The 23,968-nt window shown below is 39.8% G+C and overlaps 2 protein-coding genes and 1 long non-coding RNA gene across 5 annotated transcripts in view; 1 reads left to right on the top strand and 2 right to left on the bottom strand.

Annotated features, from left to right (window-relative positions):
- Positions 1-4,030, bottom strand: part of LOC103280331 (uncharacterized) — a 39,939-nt gene extending 35,909 nt beyond the window's left edge. For both annotated transcript variants that reach the window (XR_010006526.1, XR_010006529.1), the window contains exon 1: positions 3,301-4,030. This is a non-coding gene — a long non-coding RNA (uncharacterized LOC103280331). The remainder of the gene's footprint in view (positions 1-3,300) is intronic.
- The window catches only part of ogfrl1 (opioid growth factor receptor like 1), a 200,572-nt gene that overhangs the window by 124,407 nt on the left and 52,197 nt on the right, over positions 1-23,968 (top strand). The gene's annotated exons all lie outside the window — the stretch shown is intronic.
- asrgl1 (asparaginase and isoaspartyl peptidase 1) overlaps positions 17,961-23,968 on the bottom strand; it is a 42,891-nt gene continuing 36,883 nt past the window's right edge. For both annotated transcript variants that reach the window (XM_003215507.4, XM_016997121.2), the window contains one exon: positions 17,961-20,556. In XM_003215507.4, coding sequence (XP_003215555.2) covers positions 20,327-20,556 — 230 coding nt within the window. In that variant the 3' untranslated portion in view covers positions 17,961-20,326. The remainder of the gene's footprint in view (positions 20,557-23,968) is intronic.

The raw sequence follows: 23,968 nt of genomic DNA, 5'->3' as shown, positions 1-23,968 counted from the left end.
AAAAAAATCCCATTAAAATAAAGGCATGCAGAATTGACACTAAGGATGCACCTACACTGTAGAATGAACGCAGCCTCACACCACTTTAACTACTCAATGTTATGGATTTACGGCAGTTGGAAGTTTGGTGAGGCACCAGCACACTGGCAGAGAAGGCAAAAGACCTTGCAAAACTATAACTCCCAGGAATCCGTCATATTGAGCCATAGCAGTGAAAGTGGTGTCAAGCTGCATTCATTCTACAGTGCAGACGCAACCTTCTCCTTGCAAGTTCTGAATATACAAAAGGACAGGTCAAAGTTATGTGTTTAGAAAACAACTAATATAGGTTAAGTAGATGTTCCTCACTGCACATAAATACACACATGCTTTTGGCAGGTTACAGACAAGACTGAACTACAACAGTGCAAGTATAGTACGTGCTTTAGTTTCAGTGCTTCATAGTTTACTGTAAATTAATCACACTAAATATATTGGTTGCAAAGTTTAGTGTAAATACATCTTCCAATAGCCTCTGATGCAGGCAGTTATCTCCCACATTAAGCATGCCAGGAAACTAAAGCATTAAATAAGCCAGGAAAATAAACTTTAAGATGACAGATCGGTTTTTTAAGAACATGTGCTTCAGCTTATAGGAGGCAGAGGACTTTCAAGGTTATCCATCTAACTACAGCAAACTGCTCAAGGAAGCATTAAAAAAGCAGTTGAAGCAGACAGGAATTTCCATTGCCTTCCTGGGTAGAAGACACACCCTCCGACTAATGATAGGAAAGCATTTTGAATCCGGACTTACTCTTACAAGTGCTCCGCCTGGGGCAAAAAAGTTTCTCCCTTTTCCAGCAAAGAAAAGAAACTCTTGCTCAATAAGTAGCAATTATGCTGCAGAATTTATATGCCAAACACGACTAAATGGAAGAAACACCAGATCAGTCAAGCATAGCTTTAGTGCTTTTGAGTATGATTAACAGAATGAGCCTTCAAAGGTCAATTAAATGTCAATACTTTTTGAGGGGGAGAGAGGAAAGTCTTCTGAAAGTCCGTTCAAGAAGCCCTGGAATTCTACAAGGCTAACTGTACTGTACAATCCCACAAACAACGTAATGTGTGTATATAAATACAGAAATGCTTCCTGCAAAAGAGTAGCATTTATACTACTGGCCAGAATACTGCCGAACTGTCTTATCAGTTGAACTTAATCAAATAGGCAACTGCTTTAGAAGGATTTTAAACACATTTTAAAGATTATTTTCACTGGGTTTTTTTGGGGGGGGGGGGGGCTCTGTGTAAAGAAATGTAAAAGAACACTTTTTTCACAATTGCAAACCATACACCTTAGGGTATAAAACCCACTGCTATGAAGACATTTTTAGTCAAAGTTTTCAATTTACTTCAGCTCTTCTCATCTAATGTATCACATTGCTGGGCATCTTATTGATTAATTAAGCAATGCATTGTCTCTTCAATACTAACCAGAATCTTCACTGCAAGCAGTACGTTACAGTGGATATTATCTGTATATCTCAAGCAAAGGCCTTTGGGGAGAAAATGAAAACTTAGGGTGTATCTACACTGTGGGATTAATGAGGTTTCACACCGCTTTAACTGCCATGGTTCAAAGATCATGAGAGTTGCAATTTCACAAAGATTTTGTCCTTTTTTGTCATATAGCTCATCAAACCACAACTCCCAGGATTCCGTAGCATTGGCTGTGGCCATTAAAGTGTTGTCAAACTGCATTGCTTCTACAATGTAGATGCATCCTCAGATGGACTGCAAAACATATTCAGTTTACTTATAGAATTACATGAAAAAGGGATACTTTTGCAGATACTGGAACTTCTGTTGGAACAGAACATCTGTTTGTTACGAAAGGCAGAAAAGTAGAAAACTATTTCTGTGCTTTTACAAGGACACACTTCAATTCCTCAACATGAATCCTCAACGTGAATAATGAATTCAAGTGGCCTCTGAGGCCTGAAAACCCATCAGACTTATTTGCAAGGTCAACCAAACACAGGAAAAGATGTTAACAGTATTCTCTGAAATTAAGGGTTTCTCTAAAAGCGATTTGTTATTTTGATCTCTGGAGGTGAGGAACTGTACCATTCCAGTGAAAAATCTGCCTTGGGAGAGTTTTAGTCTTTTACATACACCTAAAAACAGGAGCATTACAGAACTGAATAAACTAAATCTTAAAATCAATCCACAAGTGATCACTCAAGATACTCCTGAACAGCAATAGAAAAGGTTCAGGTCTAATACTCTCAAAATACAGAACGTCCTAATATAAAACACTATTTTCAACTTAATTTGCTTCGTACTGTATGGAAGCTCACCCCTGCCTTTTTAACTGACTCTCTTTGAAGAGTTTAAGAAGTTACCAATCAGTTCCGATCTTAAATAGGCATGATAAACTCACATCATGGGCGGATCTGCACTATAGAATTAATATAGTTTGACACCACTTTAACTACCATGGCTCAATGCTAGGGCATTGTGGGATTTGTAGTTTGGGGAGGCATCAGTACCTTTGGGCAGAGAAGGCTCAAAACCTTGCCAAACCACAACTGCCATGGCTCCAAAGTTTTGAGCCATGGCAGTTAAAGTTATGTCAAACTGCACTAATGCTACAGTGTAGATCAGTGGTTCTCAACATGTGGGTCCCCAGGTGTTTTGGCCTACAACTCCCAGAAATCCCAGCCAGTTTACCAGCTGTTAGGATTTCTGGGAGTTGAAGGCCAAAACATCTGGGGACCCACAGGCTGAGAACCACTGGCGTAGATGCACCCTATCACTCAGCAGGGCTTCACGAATAGGATGCCCTTGCCTACAAATCTATTGATAAGGAGGGGAAAACTGGAATTATTATTATTTATTGTACTTATACCCTGCTCTCCTCACCCCCAAAGAAGGATTCAGGGCGGCTTACAAACCATAGCAATAATTCAATGCCAGATTCAGACAATAACAGTAACAGTAAGGCACAATATTATAAAACTGAAAAAAACCATATACTTATCAATTATAAATAATCTTTCAGATGATTCAAACATATCAAAGGTCTAGCATCAACTGAGCTTTGTAAACATTAAGCAAATTGCTTTTGCTGTTCTTATACAGTTTCCGTCATACTTATGGGTCATATTAATCCCCAAAGGCTTGCTTAAATAGCCAGGTCTTAAGATTCTTCCTGAAGCTTAAGAGTGAGGGGGCTGTTCTGATGTCACTGGGGAGGGAGCCCCACCAACCCAATTAGTGCCATCCACCAACTCAATCCATTTTTCCACACAAATAGAATACCTTTTCTGCTGCAACACCTAAGCCACTGTGTCACCCATTATGTCCTCTGAGCTTGGGTGGGATGGTTAGTCCTCCCTCTGGAATAAAAGCAAAGGAACAATAATAGTCAGGTTTGCCAACGTGACCCTTTTCCCCTTCAGCGTCTTCTCCGGCGTCTTCTCTGGGGTGCATCCACACTGCAGGAATGCAGTTTGACAACACTTTGAATGTCATGGCATCCTGGGAGTTGTAGTTTCCCAAGGTCTTGAGCCTTCTCTGCCAAAGAGTGCTGGCGTCTCCCTAAACTACAAATCCTAGGATCCCATGGCATTGAGCCAGGGCAGTTAAAGCTGTGCCAAACCGCGTTAATTCCACAGTGTTGATGCACCCAGAGGCAGAAATCCACCTTCCTGGTCCAAGCAAAGAGAAGTTGGGTTTACTTCTTCTTGTTGCTTCTTCCTTCTCTTAGCATTTGGCGGAGTGAAATGAAATAATACAATCCTGGCGCAACTTTTCCTTGCATGTCCTTCCTTCTGCTTTCCCCCAAGGATTCCAGGCTCCACCTCTCTCTCTCTCTCTCTCTCCTTTTTTTTCCTCCTTGCAAAGCCTCGCCCTGCCCTTTGTCTCCTTGGCTTCCCTTCTTCTCCCTTTCTTCCTCTTGACAGCTGCAGCAGCAGCAACAACAACGACGCTCCCCTCTCCTTTCCCCCAAGTTTGCAAAGAACTGTGTCCCGCTCGCTCACGCGCGCGCGCGCGCACACACACACACAAACCAAGTGAGCATGCGCGGGCGCTAAGCCGCCCCACCTGCAGGGAGCGACTCCGCCACACTGCTGTTCGCGGCTCCTTCGGCTTTGCCCGGGGAATTCCGTCCTCTCCATGCTAATTTTCCTCCAATATCAGCCAATCAGCCGCCGAGTCCAGTAGGCGTCAGCCAATAGGAAAAGGAATGGGAGCTTCAGCTTGTTCGTTCTCTCGCGCGCCTGCCTGAGGTTAGGCGCGCGCTGTCTGCTTTCCTTGGTCAGAGTTCTTTGCATTGGAGAGCTTTCCTAACCTTTGGAAACATGAATGCATTTTTGACACTGCTTTGACTGCCATGGCTCAATGCTATAGAATCCTCGGAGTTGTCATTTGGTGAGGCAGTGTAAAACAACTTTAGTGGGTTGCTGTGAGTTTTCCGGGCTGTATGGCTGTATTCCAGAAACATACTCTCCTGTCGTTTCGCCCACATCTGTAACAGGCATCCCCAGAGGTAGTGTGGTCTATTGGAAACTATAATATAACGATAACACTTGCATTTATACAAGAGCATGCATTTACATTTCTTTGGCTTCAGTCAATTGTACAACGATTATGTGAGATAGATAGATAGATAGATAGATAGATAGATAGATAGATAGATAGATAGATAGATAGATAGATAGATAGATAGATAGATAGGCATTCTATTTGTTCTGCATGGCAGAAATGCATCTGAGACAAAACTAGGGAAGTGGGTTTATATATCTGTGGAATGTCTAGGGTGGGAAAAAGAACTCTTGTCTGAGGCAAGTGTGAATGTTGCAATTGGCCACCTTGATTAGCACTGGATAGCCTCGCAGCTTCAAAGCTTGACTGCTTCCTACCTGAGGGAATCCTTTGTTGGAAGCTGGCCCTGATTGTTTCTTGTCTGGAATTTCCCCTTTTTAAGTGTTCTTTATTTTCTGTTCTAATTTTAAGAGGTTTTTTTTTAATACAGCCAAGATTTGGAGCTGCATTTTTGCCATGCAGAAGAAATAGAATGCTTAATAGAGGAGAGGAAGAGGGAAGTTGTGAATACAGTGTTCCCTCACTTATCGCAGGGGTTATGTTCCAGGACCACCTGCAATAAGTGAAAATCCGTGAAGTAGGGACACTATATTTATTCTATATGTAGAGGAGAGCAAACCACAGACTACTTACTACAATGTAGTCTGTACTTTATTTTAGCAGTTACAATATACAGTACACCGACAGAAAAGAAGAATGGAAGCTAAATAACCCTTTTTTATTTCCAACCCTTCCCTACCCTCCCCCATCTCCCTTTATTTTTTCTTCCCCCCTTCCAAAACCCTTTGCACACCGCAAAAACCTGCAAAACAGTGAAAATACCGTGGTAAATGTGTACATTAATATTAATTGAAAGCCCGCAAAACAGTGAGGGAGCGAAAAGTGAAACACTGTAATTCAAAACAAAGGAAGAGTTTACCATAAACCTTGATAATCTGTGATGAATTGGCTTTGAATATTTGGGAAATCTGTGGCAAACACGAGGTGAGCCATATATCATGATCATTGTACAATTGACTGAAGCCAAATAAATGTAAACACATTCGCTTGTATAAATGCAAGTGTTGCAGCCCTACAACTACAGTCTGGTGTGGGCTAGTCCATGAGGTCACAAAGAGTCAGAAGTGACTGAACAAATAAACAACAACAAAACATTTATTAGATTAACAGGATCACAAAGTTGGAAGAGACCCCAAAGGCCATCCAGTCCAACTACATTCTGCCATGCAGGAATACAATCAAAGCACTCCCAACAGATGGCCATCCAGCCTCTGCTTAAAAACCTCCAGAGGAGACTCCATGCTCAGCATATTCCACTGCAGAACGGCTCTTAATATCAGGAAGTCCTTTCTAATGTTTAGGTAGACCCTTTTCCTGCAATTTGAATCCATTACTCCATGTGCTAATCTCCAGAGCAGCAGAAAACAAGTTTAGCCCCTTTCTCAATGTGACATCCTTTCAAATTTTTAATGTAGCTATTGTATTCTCTGTCAGCCTTCATTTCTCTGAGATAAACATATCCAGCTCCTCATAGGGTCTGGCTTCTAAACCTTTGAATAAGAATGTTGATGGCAATTTCCATGGAGATATTAAAGATCTAACTACTGAGATTTTGCTTTTTATTAAAGACTCACACCACATTACAGCATTTGGAGACTTCATTTACTCTCATGGCAATATCCTATGGAATCTCGGTGATTATACTTTGGTGAAGTACTACAACTCTCTGAGAACTCTCTCCTTAAATGGCAAATCCCATGATTCCATAGGGTGACTCTGTATCCTGTAGGTTCCTATAAGGCAGAGATTTCCAAGCTGTGTGTCACGACCCGTTCGTGTGTCTGCTGTATGGTGCAGGTGTGTCGCACAAATGTAACAAGAAACCTCTTGAGTCTATGTGAAATACGCAATAAAACATACGTTTCAAAAAATATAAATCAAAAGTTTTCATGAGACATGTTGTGTCCTCATGCATTTTGTTATTACAATTTATGTATGCGTCTGTATTTTTTATAACATCCAGTTTGCTAATAAAGCTGAATTACTGTGTTACGAAATGCATGTCTAAAGAGTCTGTCACCAATGTGAAATGTGGAAAGTTCTGTTATAAGGCAGTGCTTGTGGGGCTACCACTACAAAGTCTCACACCAGAAGCAACTTGTTTATTAGCTTCTGACACGATAAAAAAAACCCTCCAAAGTGTTTAGAAATTATAAGGAATATTAAATTTTGTATCTAAATTTCTGTCAGGAGTGAATTTTGTAGACTGGGCCTGAATTAAGTTAGGCTGGCAGTACACAGTAAAAGTACGTTTTTATGTTGTGTAATATTTTATTTAGACTTTCAATTCTAAATTTAGTGCTGTTTTGGGATTTTATTGTATGATGTGGTTTTTGCATTTCTTATTTTTATTCTGGTAAACATTCATTATATTTTTATTTGTACATTACCGATGTGCCTGATAGGCAGAAGATGTAATTTATAAATGAACAGCATTAAAAAAAGAAAAGACAACTGTGTTGAACAGTCTACATAATTCATCATATGTTATGTTACCTTATTGTTAAAAACAATGGAAAATTAAGCAATGCTCATATTACCTATTAACAAATGTAGGCTCCAACTGTCACAAACACTTGACAACTATCTGTATTCTGTACTCTGTTTTTAACTGGTGCTGAGGTTACATTTTACAAGATATTTGTACTCATGTTTGGGATAACTAAAGTCAAATATGTATGAGTGCCCTTTCTTTTGAAAGAGAGTTAATAAATCACAACTGTCCCCTACTAAAATATGTTAACAATATTGATGCATCTACTTGATGCACCCTAGTACATTTTTGCAATATATTTTCTAGGCTTGAGCCTGAATCAGTTTGAACAAAAATGATTTGCAATATTCAGTGGTTTGTTTCATATACATTCCAAAAACAGAATGGGGAGGAGAGGACTGAAAAACTGAACAAAATGGATTAAGGAAACCGGATTTTATCCGTTACTAGGGAGGATGGAGTTAAGTCTGCAATATACCTGAGGCAGGGGTCTGCTGTGGAGATCCTGGGGAAGATGGGATTATTGCAGCAACCTTTTCTCCATCCCCCAGCAGTAGCGTCTGTCCATTTCTTTTTAGAAAGTTTCCTAGGCTCCTCCTTCAGTGAGGACCCTACTGGAAACTCACTTTCCCAGCAGCACTTGCATGTGGCGGGCATTGAAAAGTCTCTGAATTTCTCAGAGCATGATGGGAGTTGAAGATTTCTCTGTTTCTCAGCCAGTAAAAAGCCTGGTTCTGTTCATGCTCTGATTGGCTGAGATTAGGCCGGCAGCAAATCAGTCCCCAAGCAGCCCTCCCACAAAGAGGGGGAAGGAGGGAGGGAGGAAGAATCTGGTTGGTAAGTACAGTGTTCCCTCACTTATCGCTGGGGTTAGGTTCCAGGACCACTCGCAATAAGTGAAGATCCGTGAAGTAGGGATGCTATATTTATTTAAATATTATACATTATTTTAGTAGTTATACACTATTTTAAGTCTTTATCAATGAATCGCGTGTGGATAAATCGCCTCCTTCTCCTCCCATTGCCGCTTGGGCTCCTTTTCTCTCCCTTTGGCTTCTCCTTCCTCTCTTCCTTAGCCTGTAAATTGTAAATTTTTATGATTTATAATAGTCTTTTAGAGTTTATTGAAAAACCGCAAAACAGCGAATCCATGAAAAGTGAACCGCAAAATAGTAAGGAAACACTGTAGCTGGGCTCAGTGTCCTGATGGAAGTATGTGGGACTTCACTAATTGTGCCCATACCTTTGAGTGGCCTTGTGACCATGTTGGGGTGCCCAGCTGGAACTTTGTGGGCTATCCCATGAAATCTGAATCATTGGGTTGCTGCGAGTTTTCCGGGCTGTATGGCCCTGTTGCAGAAGCATTATCTCCTGACGTTTCGCCCACATCTATGACAGGCATCCTCAGAGGTTGTGAGGTGTTAGAAACTAGGTAAGTGGGGTTTATATATCTGTGGAATATTCAGGGTGGGAGAAAGAACTCTTGTTTGCCTGAGGCAAGTATATGTTGCATTTGGCCAGCTTGATTATTTATTTATTTACAGTATTTTTAGCCTGGATTTCTTAACCCTGGAGGGGACTCAAGGCGGCTTCACAACATGGCAACAATGTGATGCCTTTTAAAAACAGAGTACTGTACGAAAGCAACCATTTAAATAAAGTAAAACATTAAAATACAATTAAAACAGTTAACATTTAACTCTGAACAACAGAGTAAATCACGTGATCCATAGGCATAGTCCATTGGTCATTCCATTGGTCAATTCCATATCTTTCATATCTGTTATTGCACCAGTATTAAATAGCCTGGCAGCTTCAAACCCTAGCTGTATCCTGCCTGGGGGAATCCTTTGTTGGGAGGTGCTAGCTGGCCCTGAATGTTTCTTATCTGGAAGTCCCCTGTCTTCTGAGTGTTGTTCTTTATTTACTGTCCTGATTTTAGAGGGTTTTTTTAATCTTGGTAGCCAGATATTGTTCATTTTCATGGTTTCTTCCTTTCTGTGGAAATTGTCAACATGCTTGTGGATTTCAGTGGCTTCTCTGTGTAGTCTGACATGGTGGTTGTTAGAGTAGTCCAGCATTTCTGTGTCCTCAGATAATATGTGGACAAGCCATACAACCCAAAAACTCACAGCAACTCAGTGATTCCAGCCATGAAAGCCTTAGACAACACAGTGTTTTATTGATCTACATGCAAATTGACCGATGCCTGGATGTAAAGTCATGGTAGTGACCCCTCTGCACGCAAATGATCTGCCTGGCTCAATGGGCAGTTGAGGTTACAGCATGGGGCAGGAAATGAGCCATAGTAGGGACCTGCCATTGTTGCTTTTCCTGGCAGTCTCTTCTGGCTGGAAACCCTTCTTTGCACACTGCTGAGCTGCCAGCCATGAGATGGAATTTGCACAACTCTTGTTGGCTATCGGTTCCCCACATCTTGGCCAGAGGTATTTAAAACTGCCAGAGAGACAGTTCTCTCCAAGCCTCCTAACACCCTTGGTGTAATTTATATTACTATTTGTTATAAGTTTGTGGAGGCAGTTGGCATGGATCACGGATCCAAGAGTGAGTGAGCAGTGGCTGTATAGCACTGGAATGGGATAGTGGTCCCTCTCCTTAGGGCAGTGGTGGCAAACTTATAGCACGTGTGCCAGAAGGGGCATGTGGCATGCGTGCCATTGCCCACCCCAAGCTCGCTCAATCATTTGCCATAAGCTCATGCTTATCCCACATTATCTGGCAGTGTAGATTCATATAATTCAGTTTAAAGCAGATAACTGGGATCAGATCCTGGGATATAGGGCAGTGTAGATCCAGCCACAGATACATCTGTTGTGGAAGTAGTGTTTGGATTCTATTCCCCTAAGATTCCACAGAGACTTAGTATTTTGAAGGAAAGATTACTTCATAAAATTTACTGTCGTAATCTGATTGCTTTCTTTGAAGCTATAAAATGAAGAAGTAATGATGTATATATTCATCACTGACATTCACCCTCATCAGGCTATAAACCAAATGGTGAGCATGGCTCAGAAGTGAGGATAAAGCTCTAATTCCCGAGTTTGGAGTCTCAGGAGTCCAGAGGAAAAACTGGAGCAGAAGGATGGGAGGTGGTTAGACAAGATTTTCAGAAAACTAAGCATACAAGTTGTAACAGAACTGCTGCGTAGGAGGCTAGCAAAAGGAAATGCACACTTGTTCTGATTCAGTGCATAGGCTTGAATACATTTAATTTAGACAAACATATATTGCACTAATGGGAGAAAAATACGAATCAAGAGTTCAAAAATATCTGTTCCCATAGTTTTATAGGTTTCAGCACTTGCATGTTGAAACCTCTGTCATTGCTTCATAATTCATTTTTCTGCAGGTGTGTAGACACTTAATTATACAGTATTAAACTTAGTGGTTGATATTTTTCTGTATGATAAATTAAAAGGAATGCTAAAATGATGTGTGCATGTATATGCCTGAGTAAAATTGTATGAACAACATTATAATAATTATGGAAAGTAGACATTTTTTAATGGTGTTCTTCATTTACTCTTCTGTTCCGTCCTTGTATTTATTTAAATTGTCTTGTAACTTTTGCATCAGACTGGTTTTATGCTCATCTTCAATCATTTTATGAAACAAACATTGTTTTACTCTTATTTCATACACAGTTTTTCCTTTATTTCATACTCAGTTACATTTCAGTCTGTCCACGAGATGATTTGGGTTTTAAAAGGAGACTGTTAAAACCACAAGACAGCTATAATCTTTCACTAGTCAAATTAGCATTTAATTATAATTATTGTGCTATAACATGTTCAGCAATTCTTAACCAGCTCATGGCTTGCTTCAGCTTTACAACTGTTCTTTCCCTCTTTCGTTCCATAAATGTTAATATAACATTTATGTTTCTAAATGCCTGTTTTATGCAGTCAAATGTCATTCTGGAAGGCCCAAGGGAGGAATTTATTTACTTAGCGAAAAAGCTTACACAGTAGACTCTCAGGGCCCTTCCACACAGCCCTATATCCCAAAATATCAAGGCAGAAAATCCCACAATATCTGCTTTGAACTGATTTATCTGAGTCCATACTGCCATATATTCCAGTTCAAAGCAGAAAATGTGGATTATATTCAGCTGTGTGGAAGGAGCCTCAGTTAACCAGAACTTGAACAACCAGGAAAAAATACCTAAAAATTAAAAAGCTGTTTTATAATAAAATAAAGCTGTGTTATATTGAGTTTATTTTAATTTGCTTCTAAGGACTGTATTTTAATATTAATATCAAGTTAATACAGAGTTTATGGTGTGGGGGTTTTTTTCATGTCAGGAGCTACTTGAGAAACTGCAAGTTGCTTCTGGTGTGATAGAATTGGCTGTCTGCAGGGACATTGCCCAGGGGACACCTGGATGTGTTACCATCCTGTGGGAGGCTTTTCTCATGTCCCTGCATGAAAAGCTGGAGCTGACAGATGAGAGCTCACTCCACTCCCCGGATTCGAATAGCTGACCTTTTGGTCAGCAGATCTGCTGGCACAAGGGTTTAACTCATTGCACCATCAGCTCCTTATGGTATGGTATGGTATGGTATGGTATGGTATGGTATGGTATGGTATGGTATGGTATGGTATGGTATGGTATGGTATGGGGCAGAGGTCCCCAAACTTTTTAAACAGGGGGCCAGTTCACGGTCCTTCAAACTGTTGGAGGGCTGGACTATAGTTTTTTAAAAAACTATGAACCAATTCCTATGCAGTGTACACTGCACATATCTTATTTTGAAGTAAAAAAAAACCAAAACAGGAATAAATACAGCCTCAATGTTAATCATAATCATAATAAAATAATAAAGAAGGTTGGAAGAGACCCCTTGGGCCATTTAGTTCAACCTCCTTCTGCCTTTGTGCACCAAAAGCACTACCGTGTTTCCCCGAAAATAAGACAGTGTCTTATATTAATTTTTTCTCCCAAAGATGCTCTAGGTCTTATATTCAGGGGATGTCTTATTTTTCCATGAAAAATTCACATTTATTGTTGAACAAAAAAATGAACATTTATTATATACTGTGCAGTAGTTGTCATCACAAACCAGCATAACCAGACAAATTGTGAATCCTATCAAGAATTTCTTGTTACTACCATTATTTCCATGTACAACACTCTATGGTACGTACATTTACTGATCCTGCATGCTCTGGTGTTCTGGGTGGTGGGCATGCTTCCAAACAAAAACTTTGCTAGGTCTTACTTTCGGGGGAGGCCTTATATTTAGCAATTCAGCAAAACCTCTACTAGGTCTTATTTTCTGAGGATGTCTTATTTTAGGGGAAACAGGGTAGCAAAGCACCCCTTAATAATTAATTATTAATTAAATAATAATTAAAATACCATTATAAACAAGCAAAGCTTTGGAAGGCACACACCAGGCGAGGGAGGAGATGGGAAAGTTGTGCGCCTTTCCCTCCTGCCCTCCGCACACACCTTCTCCTCCTTTCCCTCTGCACGCACCTTCCTCGGTGATGGAGGAGGGAGCTGTCGCTGCAGGGGCGATATACATGGCTTCGATGGGTCGCATGTGGCCCCCGGGCCTTAGTTTGGGGACCCCTGGTATGGTATCAGGCCTCCTTTTAATAATAGCACTCAAGCAACCATAACCCAACATTTATCCAGCATCTGCCAATCCCCATGGCTGCTGGTTAACTGAGAGTCTACTGCATTTGAAAATTGGGTTCATGGTACACTCCCACTCATCTCTCACACATTCCATTTTTGGATGAATGCTCAGAGAACATGTGAATATTCTCTTCGTTGCCATACCCACTGAAAATGTCATGCTGGAGTAAGTATGGTTTTTTCAAGCTGATCAGACATCATTATGCCACAAACTCATCTCTGCTAGGTTGGTTTTTCATAGTATTAAAACAGCATTAAAAGTTTGCAGGAGACTTTGAGCCATAACCGAATGCTGTTACAAATATAGAACTACAAAAGCTAAACGATACAACCAACTAATGGTGGGGGAAGGAGGGTGAGTAGTGAATGTACCTTAGTTCAATGCTCTGGCTAAGTTTATGTTCCGGTGAAGTCCTAATGAATTATACAGGAAGGACCCCACACCAGAGTGGTGTCTTCTGAGGGTTGGTGTTGCTAAGCAGATTGCTCGCTATGTCGCCATGCATGCATAATGGGCAATGGCCATTATGTTTGAGTGCAGCCAAGTACTTAATGAGCTGCATGCTACAATGCATTACACGGTTTAAGCTCTAGTAAAGCATGAGCAAGGAAGGGTCAGAAGTGCAAAGCTGGAGGGCTGGCACAGTGACTGTGTTTGCACTCAGCAAGGAACTAATCAGTTAGTGCAAGGCAATTGGCGATCTAATCAAATAGAATATAAAGCAGTAATAGCAATGTCCAGACATTTGGCTGAAAGGGTGATTGATTAAGTTTTTGGTCATTATTACTATTAACCTACACAATCCTTGCCAGCCCCTAATCCACTAATTTTGGAAATTCAAACTAATCAGGGAATAATTTTCTAATTAGCACTTGGAAAGTTACTTTTTATATTATAATTCTGAGTTATAATATAACTCATCACAGCGTTCTAGGAGTTGTAATCAAAAAGCAATTTTCCTAAGCTGAGATCTACATGGTTGCAATTGTCTCACACAAATACTTCTGAGATGTGTAAGATAAAGCTCTTTTTAGAGGAGGTTTATTTAGAGGTTTATTAAATAACACAACTCACTGAAATGTAGATTGTAAGAAAAGTAAAGGCTCTTATGAATCGAGAATAGGCATGTCAGTTTGCAGCATTTCAAAGCCAGGGACTCAAAGGGAGAGCTGCTGGTGTCACAAGGCTGTCAAATCTTGGAACACAAAAGCCTGATCCTGGGGCCAAAACAGAAAGCAGCAGCAAGGGGGAAGAGTCACACGATGGAAAGACCAGAAAAACTGGAAAGCTTTTCTGAAGAGAATTAGAAAGATATCTCCTTTGCTCTATGCAGAGAGGGGAGGGAGGCATTTTCTCATATGTGTGGTGAAAACTTTGAAAAACCTCTCATGCTATATAAGTAATTGGCTAATATTGAAGGACATGAAACTTACTGTATGTTTCACTATGTTGCAATCATAATGTAACACAATGTTGGATAAGGTGCTAGTTATACATAACTACATTATAACTAATTATTTACTATTTCATTGAAGGCATTTATTATCTCTTAACCTGTCAAGGCTTCCAAAGTGGTGTACAATTGCTAAAATCACTTTCAAATACATAGCCACAAACATGTAAAGCAGTCTAAACTCTTTAAAAATAATTCTAAAGTAATTTAGTTACTTCTTGCTCTTACTCTTACTCATCAATTGGATGACTAAATTACATCCACTAGTGTTTTGTATATACAGGTACTGAACACCAGTGAGCAAAATGGGACTTTATGCAGATGTTTTGAAGGCATAAAAACATTTTGTTGCACACACATACCATGGTACTAACAGTTCAGAATTAGCCTCACCAGTTTGTGAAATTGCCTTGTTGACCTTAGCTTTCTTATACACTAATTTACTGCATGTATACTAGAGATAAGGATGCATCTACTGCCCAAGTAAGATATAGATGTAAACACTCGAGTAACGTCCTAAATCCTAAAGGCTGAAAACAGCTCCAGCAACAAACACAAAAAATTTAACAAGCTAGTCATCTAAGGCACTGTTTCTTAAATTGTGGGGCATGAAAAAATTGCCAACAATAAAAGCTTTCTGAACGCCATCTAGACATTTATACAAATATGTTAGCAACAGATGTGCAGTGTTTATAATAGACTCTGCAGAAAATGCTTCAGCTGTACTTCATAAAAAGGAAAATCAGCCTGTTTAACAAGCCTTGAAAATGCTGGTTTATTATCAGTAAATGTTTTATTTTTATACCTATATACCTAGGGTCATGTAATAATTTCTTGGGTGGGAAGGGGTCTCGAGTGGAAAATGTTTAAGAAACCATGTGAGACAAACAGACACATGGATGTGGTAGTACTTTCTTAGTAAGCTGGTACCAAAAAAAGTGGGAGCAGCTAGACCACACACACAAGCAATTCCTAGAGAATTTGTTTAGAAAAATGCTTTCACAAAATGCAGAATAGTCTTGATTATTTGTGAGATTCCTTAGTTCAGCCTCCTCCCTCCTGTGCTCGTTCTCCTTCTGTCCTGTGAAGAGTATCATTCATACCAGTGCAGACCAGATGCACATTCACACAGCAGCCCCATCCTGAAGAGGTGAATGGGGGAAGAGCACCGGCCGTGGAACTCGGCAACCAGGTGCACATTCTTCATGATCCCCATGAACTACCCACCCACAGTATTTGTGGGTTTCCCCTCACTTTCATGATGTTTCTGCTCCTCAACCCCTACAAATGTGGAGAGATGATTTTATTTTATTTTGTTTCAGAAGCATATTACTCCTGGAACATAGTCTGATTTCTCTTGCTTTCATCTTTCAAACTTCTTTGGGACCAAGACGCTTTAGAGTGTGCTTCTGTATTTATGAACCTGACTGATCATGGAGGTTATTGGTGGTTTCACATGGGGGCAAGATCCATTTAGGGATCACTCAGGATACAGCTTTGAGTGTGTTGGCCCCTCTGTGGAATTCCCTGCCAGCTGATGTTAGTGCATACCTAACATGGCTTCGTTTTTGTCCTCTGCTAAAGCAAACTTCCTGTACTGAAAGACCAATCATTCTGATATTGATATAATTATCTCATCTTGTGTTTTGTATTTTGACAGTGTTGTACAGTGCTTTGGCAGCAAACATTCAACATCTTGCAAGGTCAAAAAGTCAAGGCAGGCAGTCATGCCAACAACCTGGGTTGCTGCCAAGTTGACTGAATGTAAGGAATTGCCTATTTTTGGAACGGAAGAAGTATTGCCACTGCTGATAATGTAGTTACTAAGGAGATTTGATGTAAGTTTGATTAAGAGTACAGTACTTCATGCAAGGCATAAACAGAGGTACTGCTCAATCATGGAAACAAAAAATGTGTTTATTACAAGAAAGCTTAACAGCTGTCTTCCAGTTTGTAGAAATACTAGTATCAGGTCTCTCTAGCATTATCACATACCTTGTATGATTTTAACATATTTGCTGATGAAGAAGCTAGTGTATTTTGTGTATTCTAGTCGGCCAAACAGAGGTGTCATTGTTTTATGGATTTTAATTTTTGTTGTATTTTCCTGCATGCCGAACATGCCTATCACTATGTTTCCAGGATACGAAAATACAGAAAATGGGAAATTTTAACACAGGGAGCTAAACGCTTTCATTTGAGCTACAGCTGTCAGGTTATACCTATATAGCACCTAAATGTTTTTTTCTGGATGTAACAGTACAGAGACGTAGGGCACATCTACACAAACCCTTTATCTCAAAATAGAGGGGGATCATCTCTGTGGCAGCTGCATGATACAGGGAGCTGATTCAGGTTAATGGGGATTTCAACTGCAATATCAAAAGTCACAGGTTGCTCCAATTTTTGTCAGAATCCGGAGCAAACCACATAAATAGTTGGGACTAGTTTGAGCTGGAACCTGCTGCAACTATTTACACGGCCACCCATATTCCCTGGGATTAGTGGCCCAGTGAAATGGAACAGCGCTTAATATCTGACTCTTGTTCTTGTAGCAGTGCCCAATAGGCACCACATGCTAGTGTCCATTGCTTGTCACCCAATGTGATGTCAGCCAGGGTAAAAGGTTGATTACCCTGTTTCCCCTAAAATAAGACATCCCCAGAAAATAAGACCTAGTAGAGGTTTTGCTGAATTGCTAAATATAAGGCCTCCCCCGAAAGTAAGACCTAGCAAAGTTTTTGTTTGGAAGCATGCCCAACGAACAGAACACCAGAGCATGCAGGATCGGTAAATGTACCTACCATAGAGTGTTGTACATGGAAATAATGGTGGTAACAAGAAATTCTTGATAGGATTCACAGTTTGTCTGGTTATGCTGGTTTGTGATGACAACTACTGTACAGTATATAATAAATGTTCATTTTTTCGTTCAACAATAAATGTGAATTCTTCTTCATGGAAAAATAAGACATCCCCTGAAAATAAGACCTAGAGCATCTTTGGGAGCAAAAATTAATATAAGACACTGTCATATTTTCGGGGAAACCGGTAGAAAAGAGAGAGCAAAAGGAGGGGGTGATTCCTCTTCCTTCTCCCATATTGCTCTGGCACCCTGACTTAAATCAGTCCAGGCAACAAGTAATGGACACCAGCCATGCTGTGCCTGTTGGTTGCTGCTATGAGAACAGGATGGGCCATTCAATTTGGAGCTGCTGGACAGTCAGGACTCCTTCTTGCCTCTGTTGAGACCCAAGAGCTGGTGGTAAGGATTCCCTCCAGCCTCCACATTGGTCTAGGGCAGTGATGGCCAACCTATGACACGCGTGTCAGCACTGACACACCTAGCCATTTTTGCTGACACGCTGCGGCATGCAGATTGATTGGATGACTATGTCTTTTGTGGCCAAATTCGGTGTAATTTGGTCCAGTGGTTTTGTTGTTTACTCCATGGGAATTATGTACATTACATTATCATTATATCATTCTATTGTTATTCTATTATTATTGTAGTATATTATCATATGATTACTATTATATTATTATTATATTATTCATTATTCATGACTACATTGAAACTAGAATAGAGAGAAATCAGCATGGAAACTGCAAGAGGTACCATAGATTGTTGTACATGGAAATAATGGTAGTAAGTAGTTTTTGATTTATTAAATACAGTTATATATTACAATTACACATTTAAACTATACATATTGCGAAATTATGGTTTTTTTCTCGAAGTGACACACCACCCAAGTCATGCTAGGTTTTTTTTTTGGTGAACTTTGACACAAAAGGTTGCCCATCATTGGTCTAGGGCCTAGTAGTAAAAACTATACCAGGGACAACTCATAATTCAGTCAATGAATTAATGAACATAATTCATATAATTACTTCATGTGAATCTGTACTTGGTATTTCTTACCACACTATAAATTCCAACCAAACTGGGAGAACCACCAATGCCATCTAGTGTTGAGTAACACATATATGAATATACTCAGTAACCCCATATTGCTTTAAATGAATAATGGCTACCTGAAATCATCCCACCTGAGGACAAAACTTCCCATTATATTGTGAGGTTACCAAATAACAATTTATACTCGCTATAAGAATCAACCAAAGCCAGCAGAGTATCAACACTGTGAGTATATAAATAAGATACTATCTTAATTGAAACTTAAAAATCTTAAATTATGTTATAGCCACTGTTTGTTCCTTTTATTTAGACCCACTCTAGAAAAAAAGAGAAGAAGACATAAAAACACAACTAGAAAGAGGAGCATAAAGGGTATACATATGAATGTACTATTGTGAGTCTCTATGTCAAATTTATAATGACATTTACGTAGATATGTTATATGTTTATATGTTTTTGGTTAATTCATTATAATTTTCCCAGATTAATTCACTTGAAGAAGACCTAGTCGAAACCGGTCGTGATCTACTGTGACCTACTTGCTCTTCAGTACAATGAACTGATTGAATAAGTGAACAATTATATACAGAACATATATTGTTGAGCTACAGTCATTTTTGATGTATGGATTATGTTTATTACAATTGTGAATTCTGAACATATTGTATTTTATTCTATATGAGTTCTTACGTTATACTTGTTGACTGAACATTGCTAAAGCAATCACTACATTTGTGGGTATCTATTACTTTTGTACATAACCAGGAACCCATTTACTTAATAATACAACTCATAATTCATCACTCCTGATTGACCCCAGAAAATAGTGCCCACGTAGAACTGTCCTTAGAAATGCAGTGTTCTTTGCCTAAGAAAACAGCAGTTAGTTTTGCACCTGGAAGAGGATACATTCACACAGGCTTCTTAACCTAGGCCTGATCAAGTATAATGTATATATGAAACACAAATGAATTTTGTATTTAGATTTGGGTCCCATTTCCAAGACATCTTATCCCATGTATATGCAAGTATAGCAAAATCTGGAAAAAACAAACAAACAAAAATACAGTTTTTGTTCACAGCATTTTGGATAAAGGATGCTCAGTCTTTACTGCAAGATGAACATTTTAGGTTCTATCACAATATTTTAAACAAGCAAACCATATCCCTATATTCTTTTAGAATGGTCCAATATTCTAGTAAAAAGATTAAATTTGCTTTCTTGCGAATACTCTGTTGGGACTAACTTACAGTTACTATCATCCCAAGCATTTTCATACTTTACACAAAGAGGATGCCATCTTAACACATGCAGGGCCACTCAAAGGCAAGTCTTATTGTGTTAGAAGGGACTTACAACAGTTATCTGATCACAGGACTCTGAGCAAAGAACTGAGTTGTTATTTTCCCCATAATCATCTAAATAGTCAGGATTGGGACTTTTTTCTCTAGCTTTCTTCATGCTTATCCAGACTACTACTGAAAGTGCTTGATAGAGCACAATTTTCATGTACGCTCCAAATCCCTATAATTTTCCTTATACTGTACATACATTCACTCCCAGCGTTTGCCCTGCATCTTGTACCAAGAAGTCAATAAAATGCCAACCAAGATAAATGATTCCTGGAATAGCTTCCTTTCATTCTATAGCATAGAAGTTAACATATAGGTAAGAAATCATTGGAAAGAATTCAGTAAGAATACAGGCAAAGGCCTGCACACAATATAACTGTATGTGGAAACATACAAATAAAACTATGACACAACTCCATTAAAATAAAATTATGATACAACTCTATTAAAATAAAACTGTGATATAACTTCATACCAAAGCTTTGTCTACCGCAGACAGTGCAGTAAGAAGAAAAAGATTATGGGATGAAGTGCCCCTGAGGGAAGTATGGAGAAGGACCCCTCAAAATACTGACTTTGTCTCAAAGGGACAACACCTTCAGTTTCCAACAAAAAATCTCCAGCAGACATATGGAACATGTGGCTCATCACAGATTGCTGGCTTGCAACTTCCATCAGTCCTTGCCAGCATCGCCAAGTGTGTGGCATAATAGGAACTGAAGTCAACAACATTAGGGGCTAGTCTATAATCTTCTTTCTGTCACAGACCACCATTTCCTTTTCTGTGTTTAGGATGCAATGGAACTAAGGGCTTTTTCTACTGGTTGTGTGTCTCTCTCTCCAGTGTGGATGCCACTCTGCAGCTGACCATCTTTGACTGCAGCCCAGGGCATCTGCTTTGTGGAGAACGTTGCTGCCCAGTCTCCTGAATGGCTGACCACAATCACCCCTCCTAATCCTCCAACTCTGGTTTCCATGCTATTCAGGGCTTCAGTGGCAGCCTCTTCTGGTGACTTTCCTGAAAATAAAAATCAGAACATGTGAGAACTACCTTAAATTTTAAGTAAAAGTAATTAAGTTTGAATTTTAAAAATTAAATCAAGCATCTCTTGATTTCATATTATCTAACAACAGGCTGCTGTGGCTAGCACATCAATAGTGGCCGTTATGATCCAAAGGACTATGTTACAACTTCCACACATAGTAACAGGACAGGAGGCTTGCTTTAATATAAGCATCAGTTCCCAGACCAATGGCAAACTTCTTTTGAGAGAGGTTCCAAAGCCATTTATGATTTGACAGCTGTTCATCAAAGGAAGAGGACAAAAAAGATCCACTGTACTAGTTCAACCCCCTTCCATTTGTATGAGGCTAAGACACTCTGGGTTCCAGCCAATGCAAACACCCCAGAGTTCCCGCTTCACCTTCTACAGGAATTATTGCAAATCACCTTTCCTAAATGCCACATCTTATCAAAGAATCAAGGCCACACGACTCTACACAGCCTTCACATAAAGCTTCAAGCTGTGTTTCATTAAACCTAGTTAATGCCCCACAGTCATTCCTCTTGCCTCTTCCTAAATGCCTCCAAATGAAAGAGATTCCACGGCCTTCTCATAACCGGGATGCATTGGCCAGCTGTTCTAATGACAGACAGAATACTATAAATTACTGTGGGAAAGAGAAGTTTATACACCAAGAGGCAAAAGTCAGCTGTATCAGTAGATGACAAACAAAATCTTTGCCAGAGCTTGGAAAAGTTACTTTTAAAAGACTGCAGCTCTCATTAACAATTTCCCACAATCTGACCTGTATTTCCCGTTTTTGTTTAAAAAGTGACTGATTTTAACTTTCTATAGTTTTTGGTAATCTGAGATGAATCACTTGGAGTTATGGTTCTACAGAATACAAATCCACCTAAGCCTTGCTGTATGGTATTGTTCATGTTCTTGCATTTATTTTTGGTCACTTTACAAAGTGAGCACTTTCAAGTGAACAAAGACAGCAGTAACTAAAGAAAGAAAAATGTCCCATGAACACAATCAGTGTGTGTGCATGTGTGCACAGGAAACAGCATGAATAACATTGCCTCTCTCAATTTGTAACTGCAGATTTCTTTCAAGAGGCCATGTTGCATCTGACATGACACCATGACCCAGACAAACATATCAACCAGCTGGTAGATTTTGCCCTTCTTTAAAAAAGGAAACCCAAATATCCCAGAATGGAAACTATTCTCATACTCGGCAACCAAAGCTCCTGGCTTTATGAACACTAACAGGAAAGATATTTTCATCCGGGCAACAGCTGCCATAATAACACCCAGACATTCCAGCAATTGTGAAAAAGGATTGTTCAAGTTTACACCCTCCCTTCAATGGAGCACCTGCTCTTCACTTGTGACACTCTAGTCTGAATTATGCCTCATGGTTTGGAAAGTTTATCTAACTTACACTGGTAAGAGAGAAAAAAATCAACAGGAGGCCTCTATCTATCTGCCCCTTAAATGCTACTGTCCACATCCTAAGACAAATTAAGACGTAAAACAAAGCTATTAACTAAAGACAGCTAAATAGTGTTTCATTGGAAGTTCAAAGGTCTGACTGACATCTCTGCCATAAGACTAGTGATCTGATTCCTCAAATGAGATATACCAAGCATGGGCAAATTTTGGCCCTCCAGGTGTTTTGGACTTCAACTCCCACAATTCCTAACAGCCTACTAGCTGTTAGGAATTGTTGGAGTTGAAGTCCAAAACAACTGGAGGGCCAAGTTTGCCCACGCCTGAGATATACTCACCAGGACAGATTCTGCCATTGAACACTGGCTGCCTCAGGTGGCAGTTGCTGAAGGGGGAGGAGTGGAAGCAAGATGTTGGAAGACCATTTTTGTGTGTGTCGTACAACTGGCTCTGTCTCTCTGAGCTAGCCTGCTGCACTCAAGCTCTAATAGAGGGGGCTCAAATGTCAGCCCTGTGAGTCTCTGATGATGGTGTGGCCTTGTCTTTCTCATCACACAGCAAAACATAATTGGCTGGATCTGTCAATGACACTCATGCAAACCTGGGTCACGGCTGAAATGAATGCTACCTCCCATATAGGGACTACTTTGCAACTACTCCTCTGTTATTTGGGATTAAAAAGATAATCCATCAATTCACTTGCTTCCAACAAAACCCCTTATAAACGGGACTGTTTCTGTGCCTAGGAGATGTGAGTAGAGATCATCCTGACATTGCACAAACCTGTTTTCTTCTAAGTTCTATAGCAGGAGAGCTATAGAACTTCCTCATCACAGCTATATCTGTACCTGCTATGTTCAGTGTTTTGTAAGATGTACATAACAGATACTTGGACAAAACAACTTCCCGGGAATTGTTTCCCTGCTGCAGACACCAATGTGCCCCCAAAATCTGCTCCTGCTCTTCTCAGTAGACCCTGGGAAGGGCCAGGTCTAGAGGAAAGACAGAGATGGAGGCAGGAATCCATTTCACATCTGGATGTTGTTCTACTAGTGGGTGGACACCAGTGGATTTCATATGGTGTTATTAAAACCTTTGTCAATTAAGTTCATTCACATCAGTTAAAGCTGTGGTCCAAGTTCTGTAGCTGTGGCTTAGTATGAAAAACTATGGTCACATTTCATATAACTTTATTCAGGAAAAGTAGGTCAGTGATTATGTTTACTGTCTGTAATATAAATTGAGGGTTTGGGAAACACTGAAGACAAAGTTCTCCAGCGCTTCGTGTAGCCTGATTGTGTTTCAGACACTTGAACATCTTGTGACCAGCTGTTTATCTTAGTCACACTCCTCCTGAATATACAGATCAATACACATACCAGCCCACTCAATTTCTATTCATACATCTTCCCTTTCAAGGAGCCAGAGAAACTGATGGTTTAAAAGGATGTCACAGGTTATGTCAGTAATGATGCAGACCCTTCAGCAATTAGAAGTGCACAGGTATATCTGAGTTAATGAAGCAGACATGTTCCTGGCCATTACTTTTTAAACAGAAAATCTGGTACCAGAAAGTAGAAATAATGAGGGAAGAATAAGGACAGGTTCCTGCATCACAGAAAAAGAAGAGGTCAACATTTTTCCGTAGACTTTTTATCCAAAATAAATATGATGCACAGGCAAAATGAAGCAATTATATCAACTAAGGGTTGTTGTATGTCTTTCGGGCTGTGTGGCCATGTTCCAGAAGCATTCTCTCCTGACGTTTCGCCCACATCTATGGCAGGCATCCTCAGAGGTTGTGAGGTATGGAGAAAACTAAGCAAAGAGGTTAATATATATCTGTGGAAAGTCTAGGGTGAGAGAGGTCAGTGTGACTAGACTTTCCACAGATATATATTAACCTCTTTGCTTATGCTTTGCTCCATACCTCACAACCTCTGAGGATGCCTGCCATAGATGTGGGCGA

This window comes from Anolis carolinensis, chromosome 1, assembly GCF_035594765.1.
Source record: "Anolis carolinensis isolate JA03-04 chromosome 1, rAnoCar3.1.pri, whole genome shotgun sequence".
In the NCBI taxonomy this organism is placed as follows: Eukaryota; Metazoa; Chordata; class Lepidosauria; order Squamata; family Dactyloidae; genus Anolis; species Anolis carolinensis.
The sequence above is the reverse complement of the archived record's forward strand: the minus strand, read 5'-3'. Positions and strand labels throughout refer to the sequence as shown.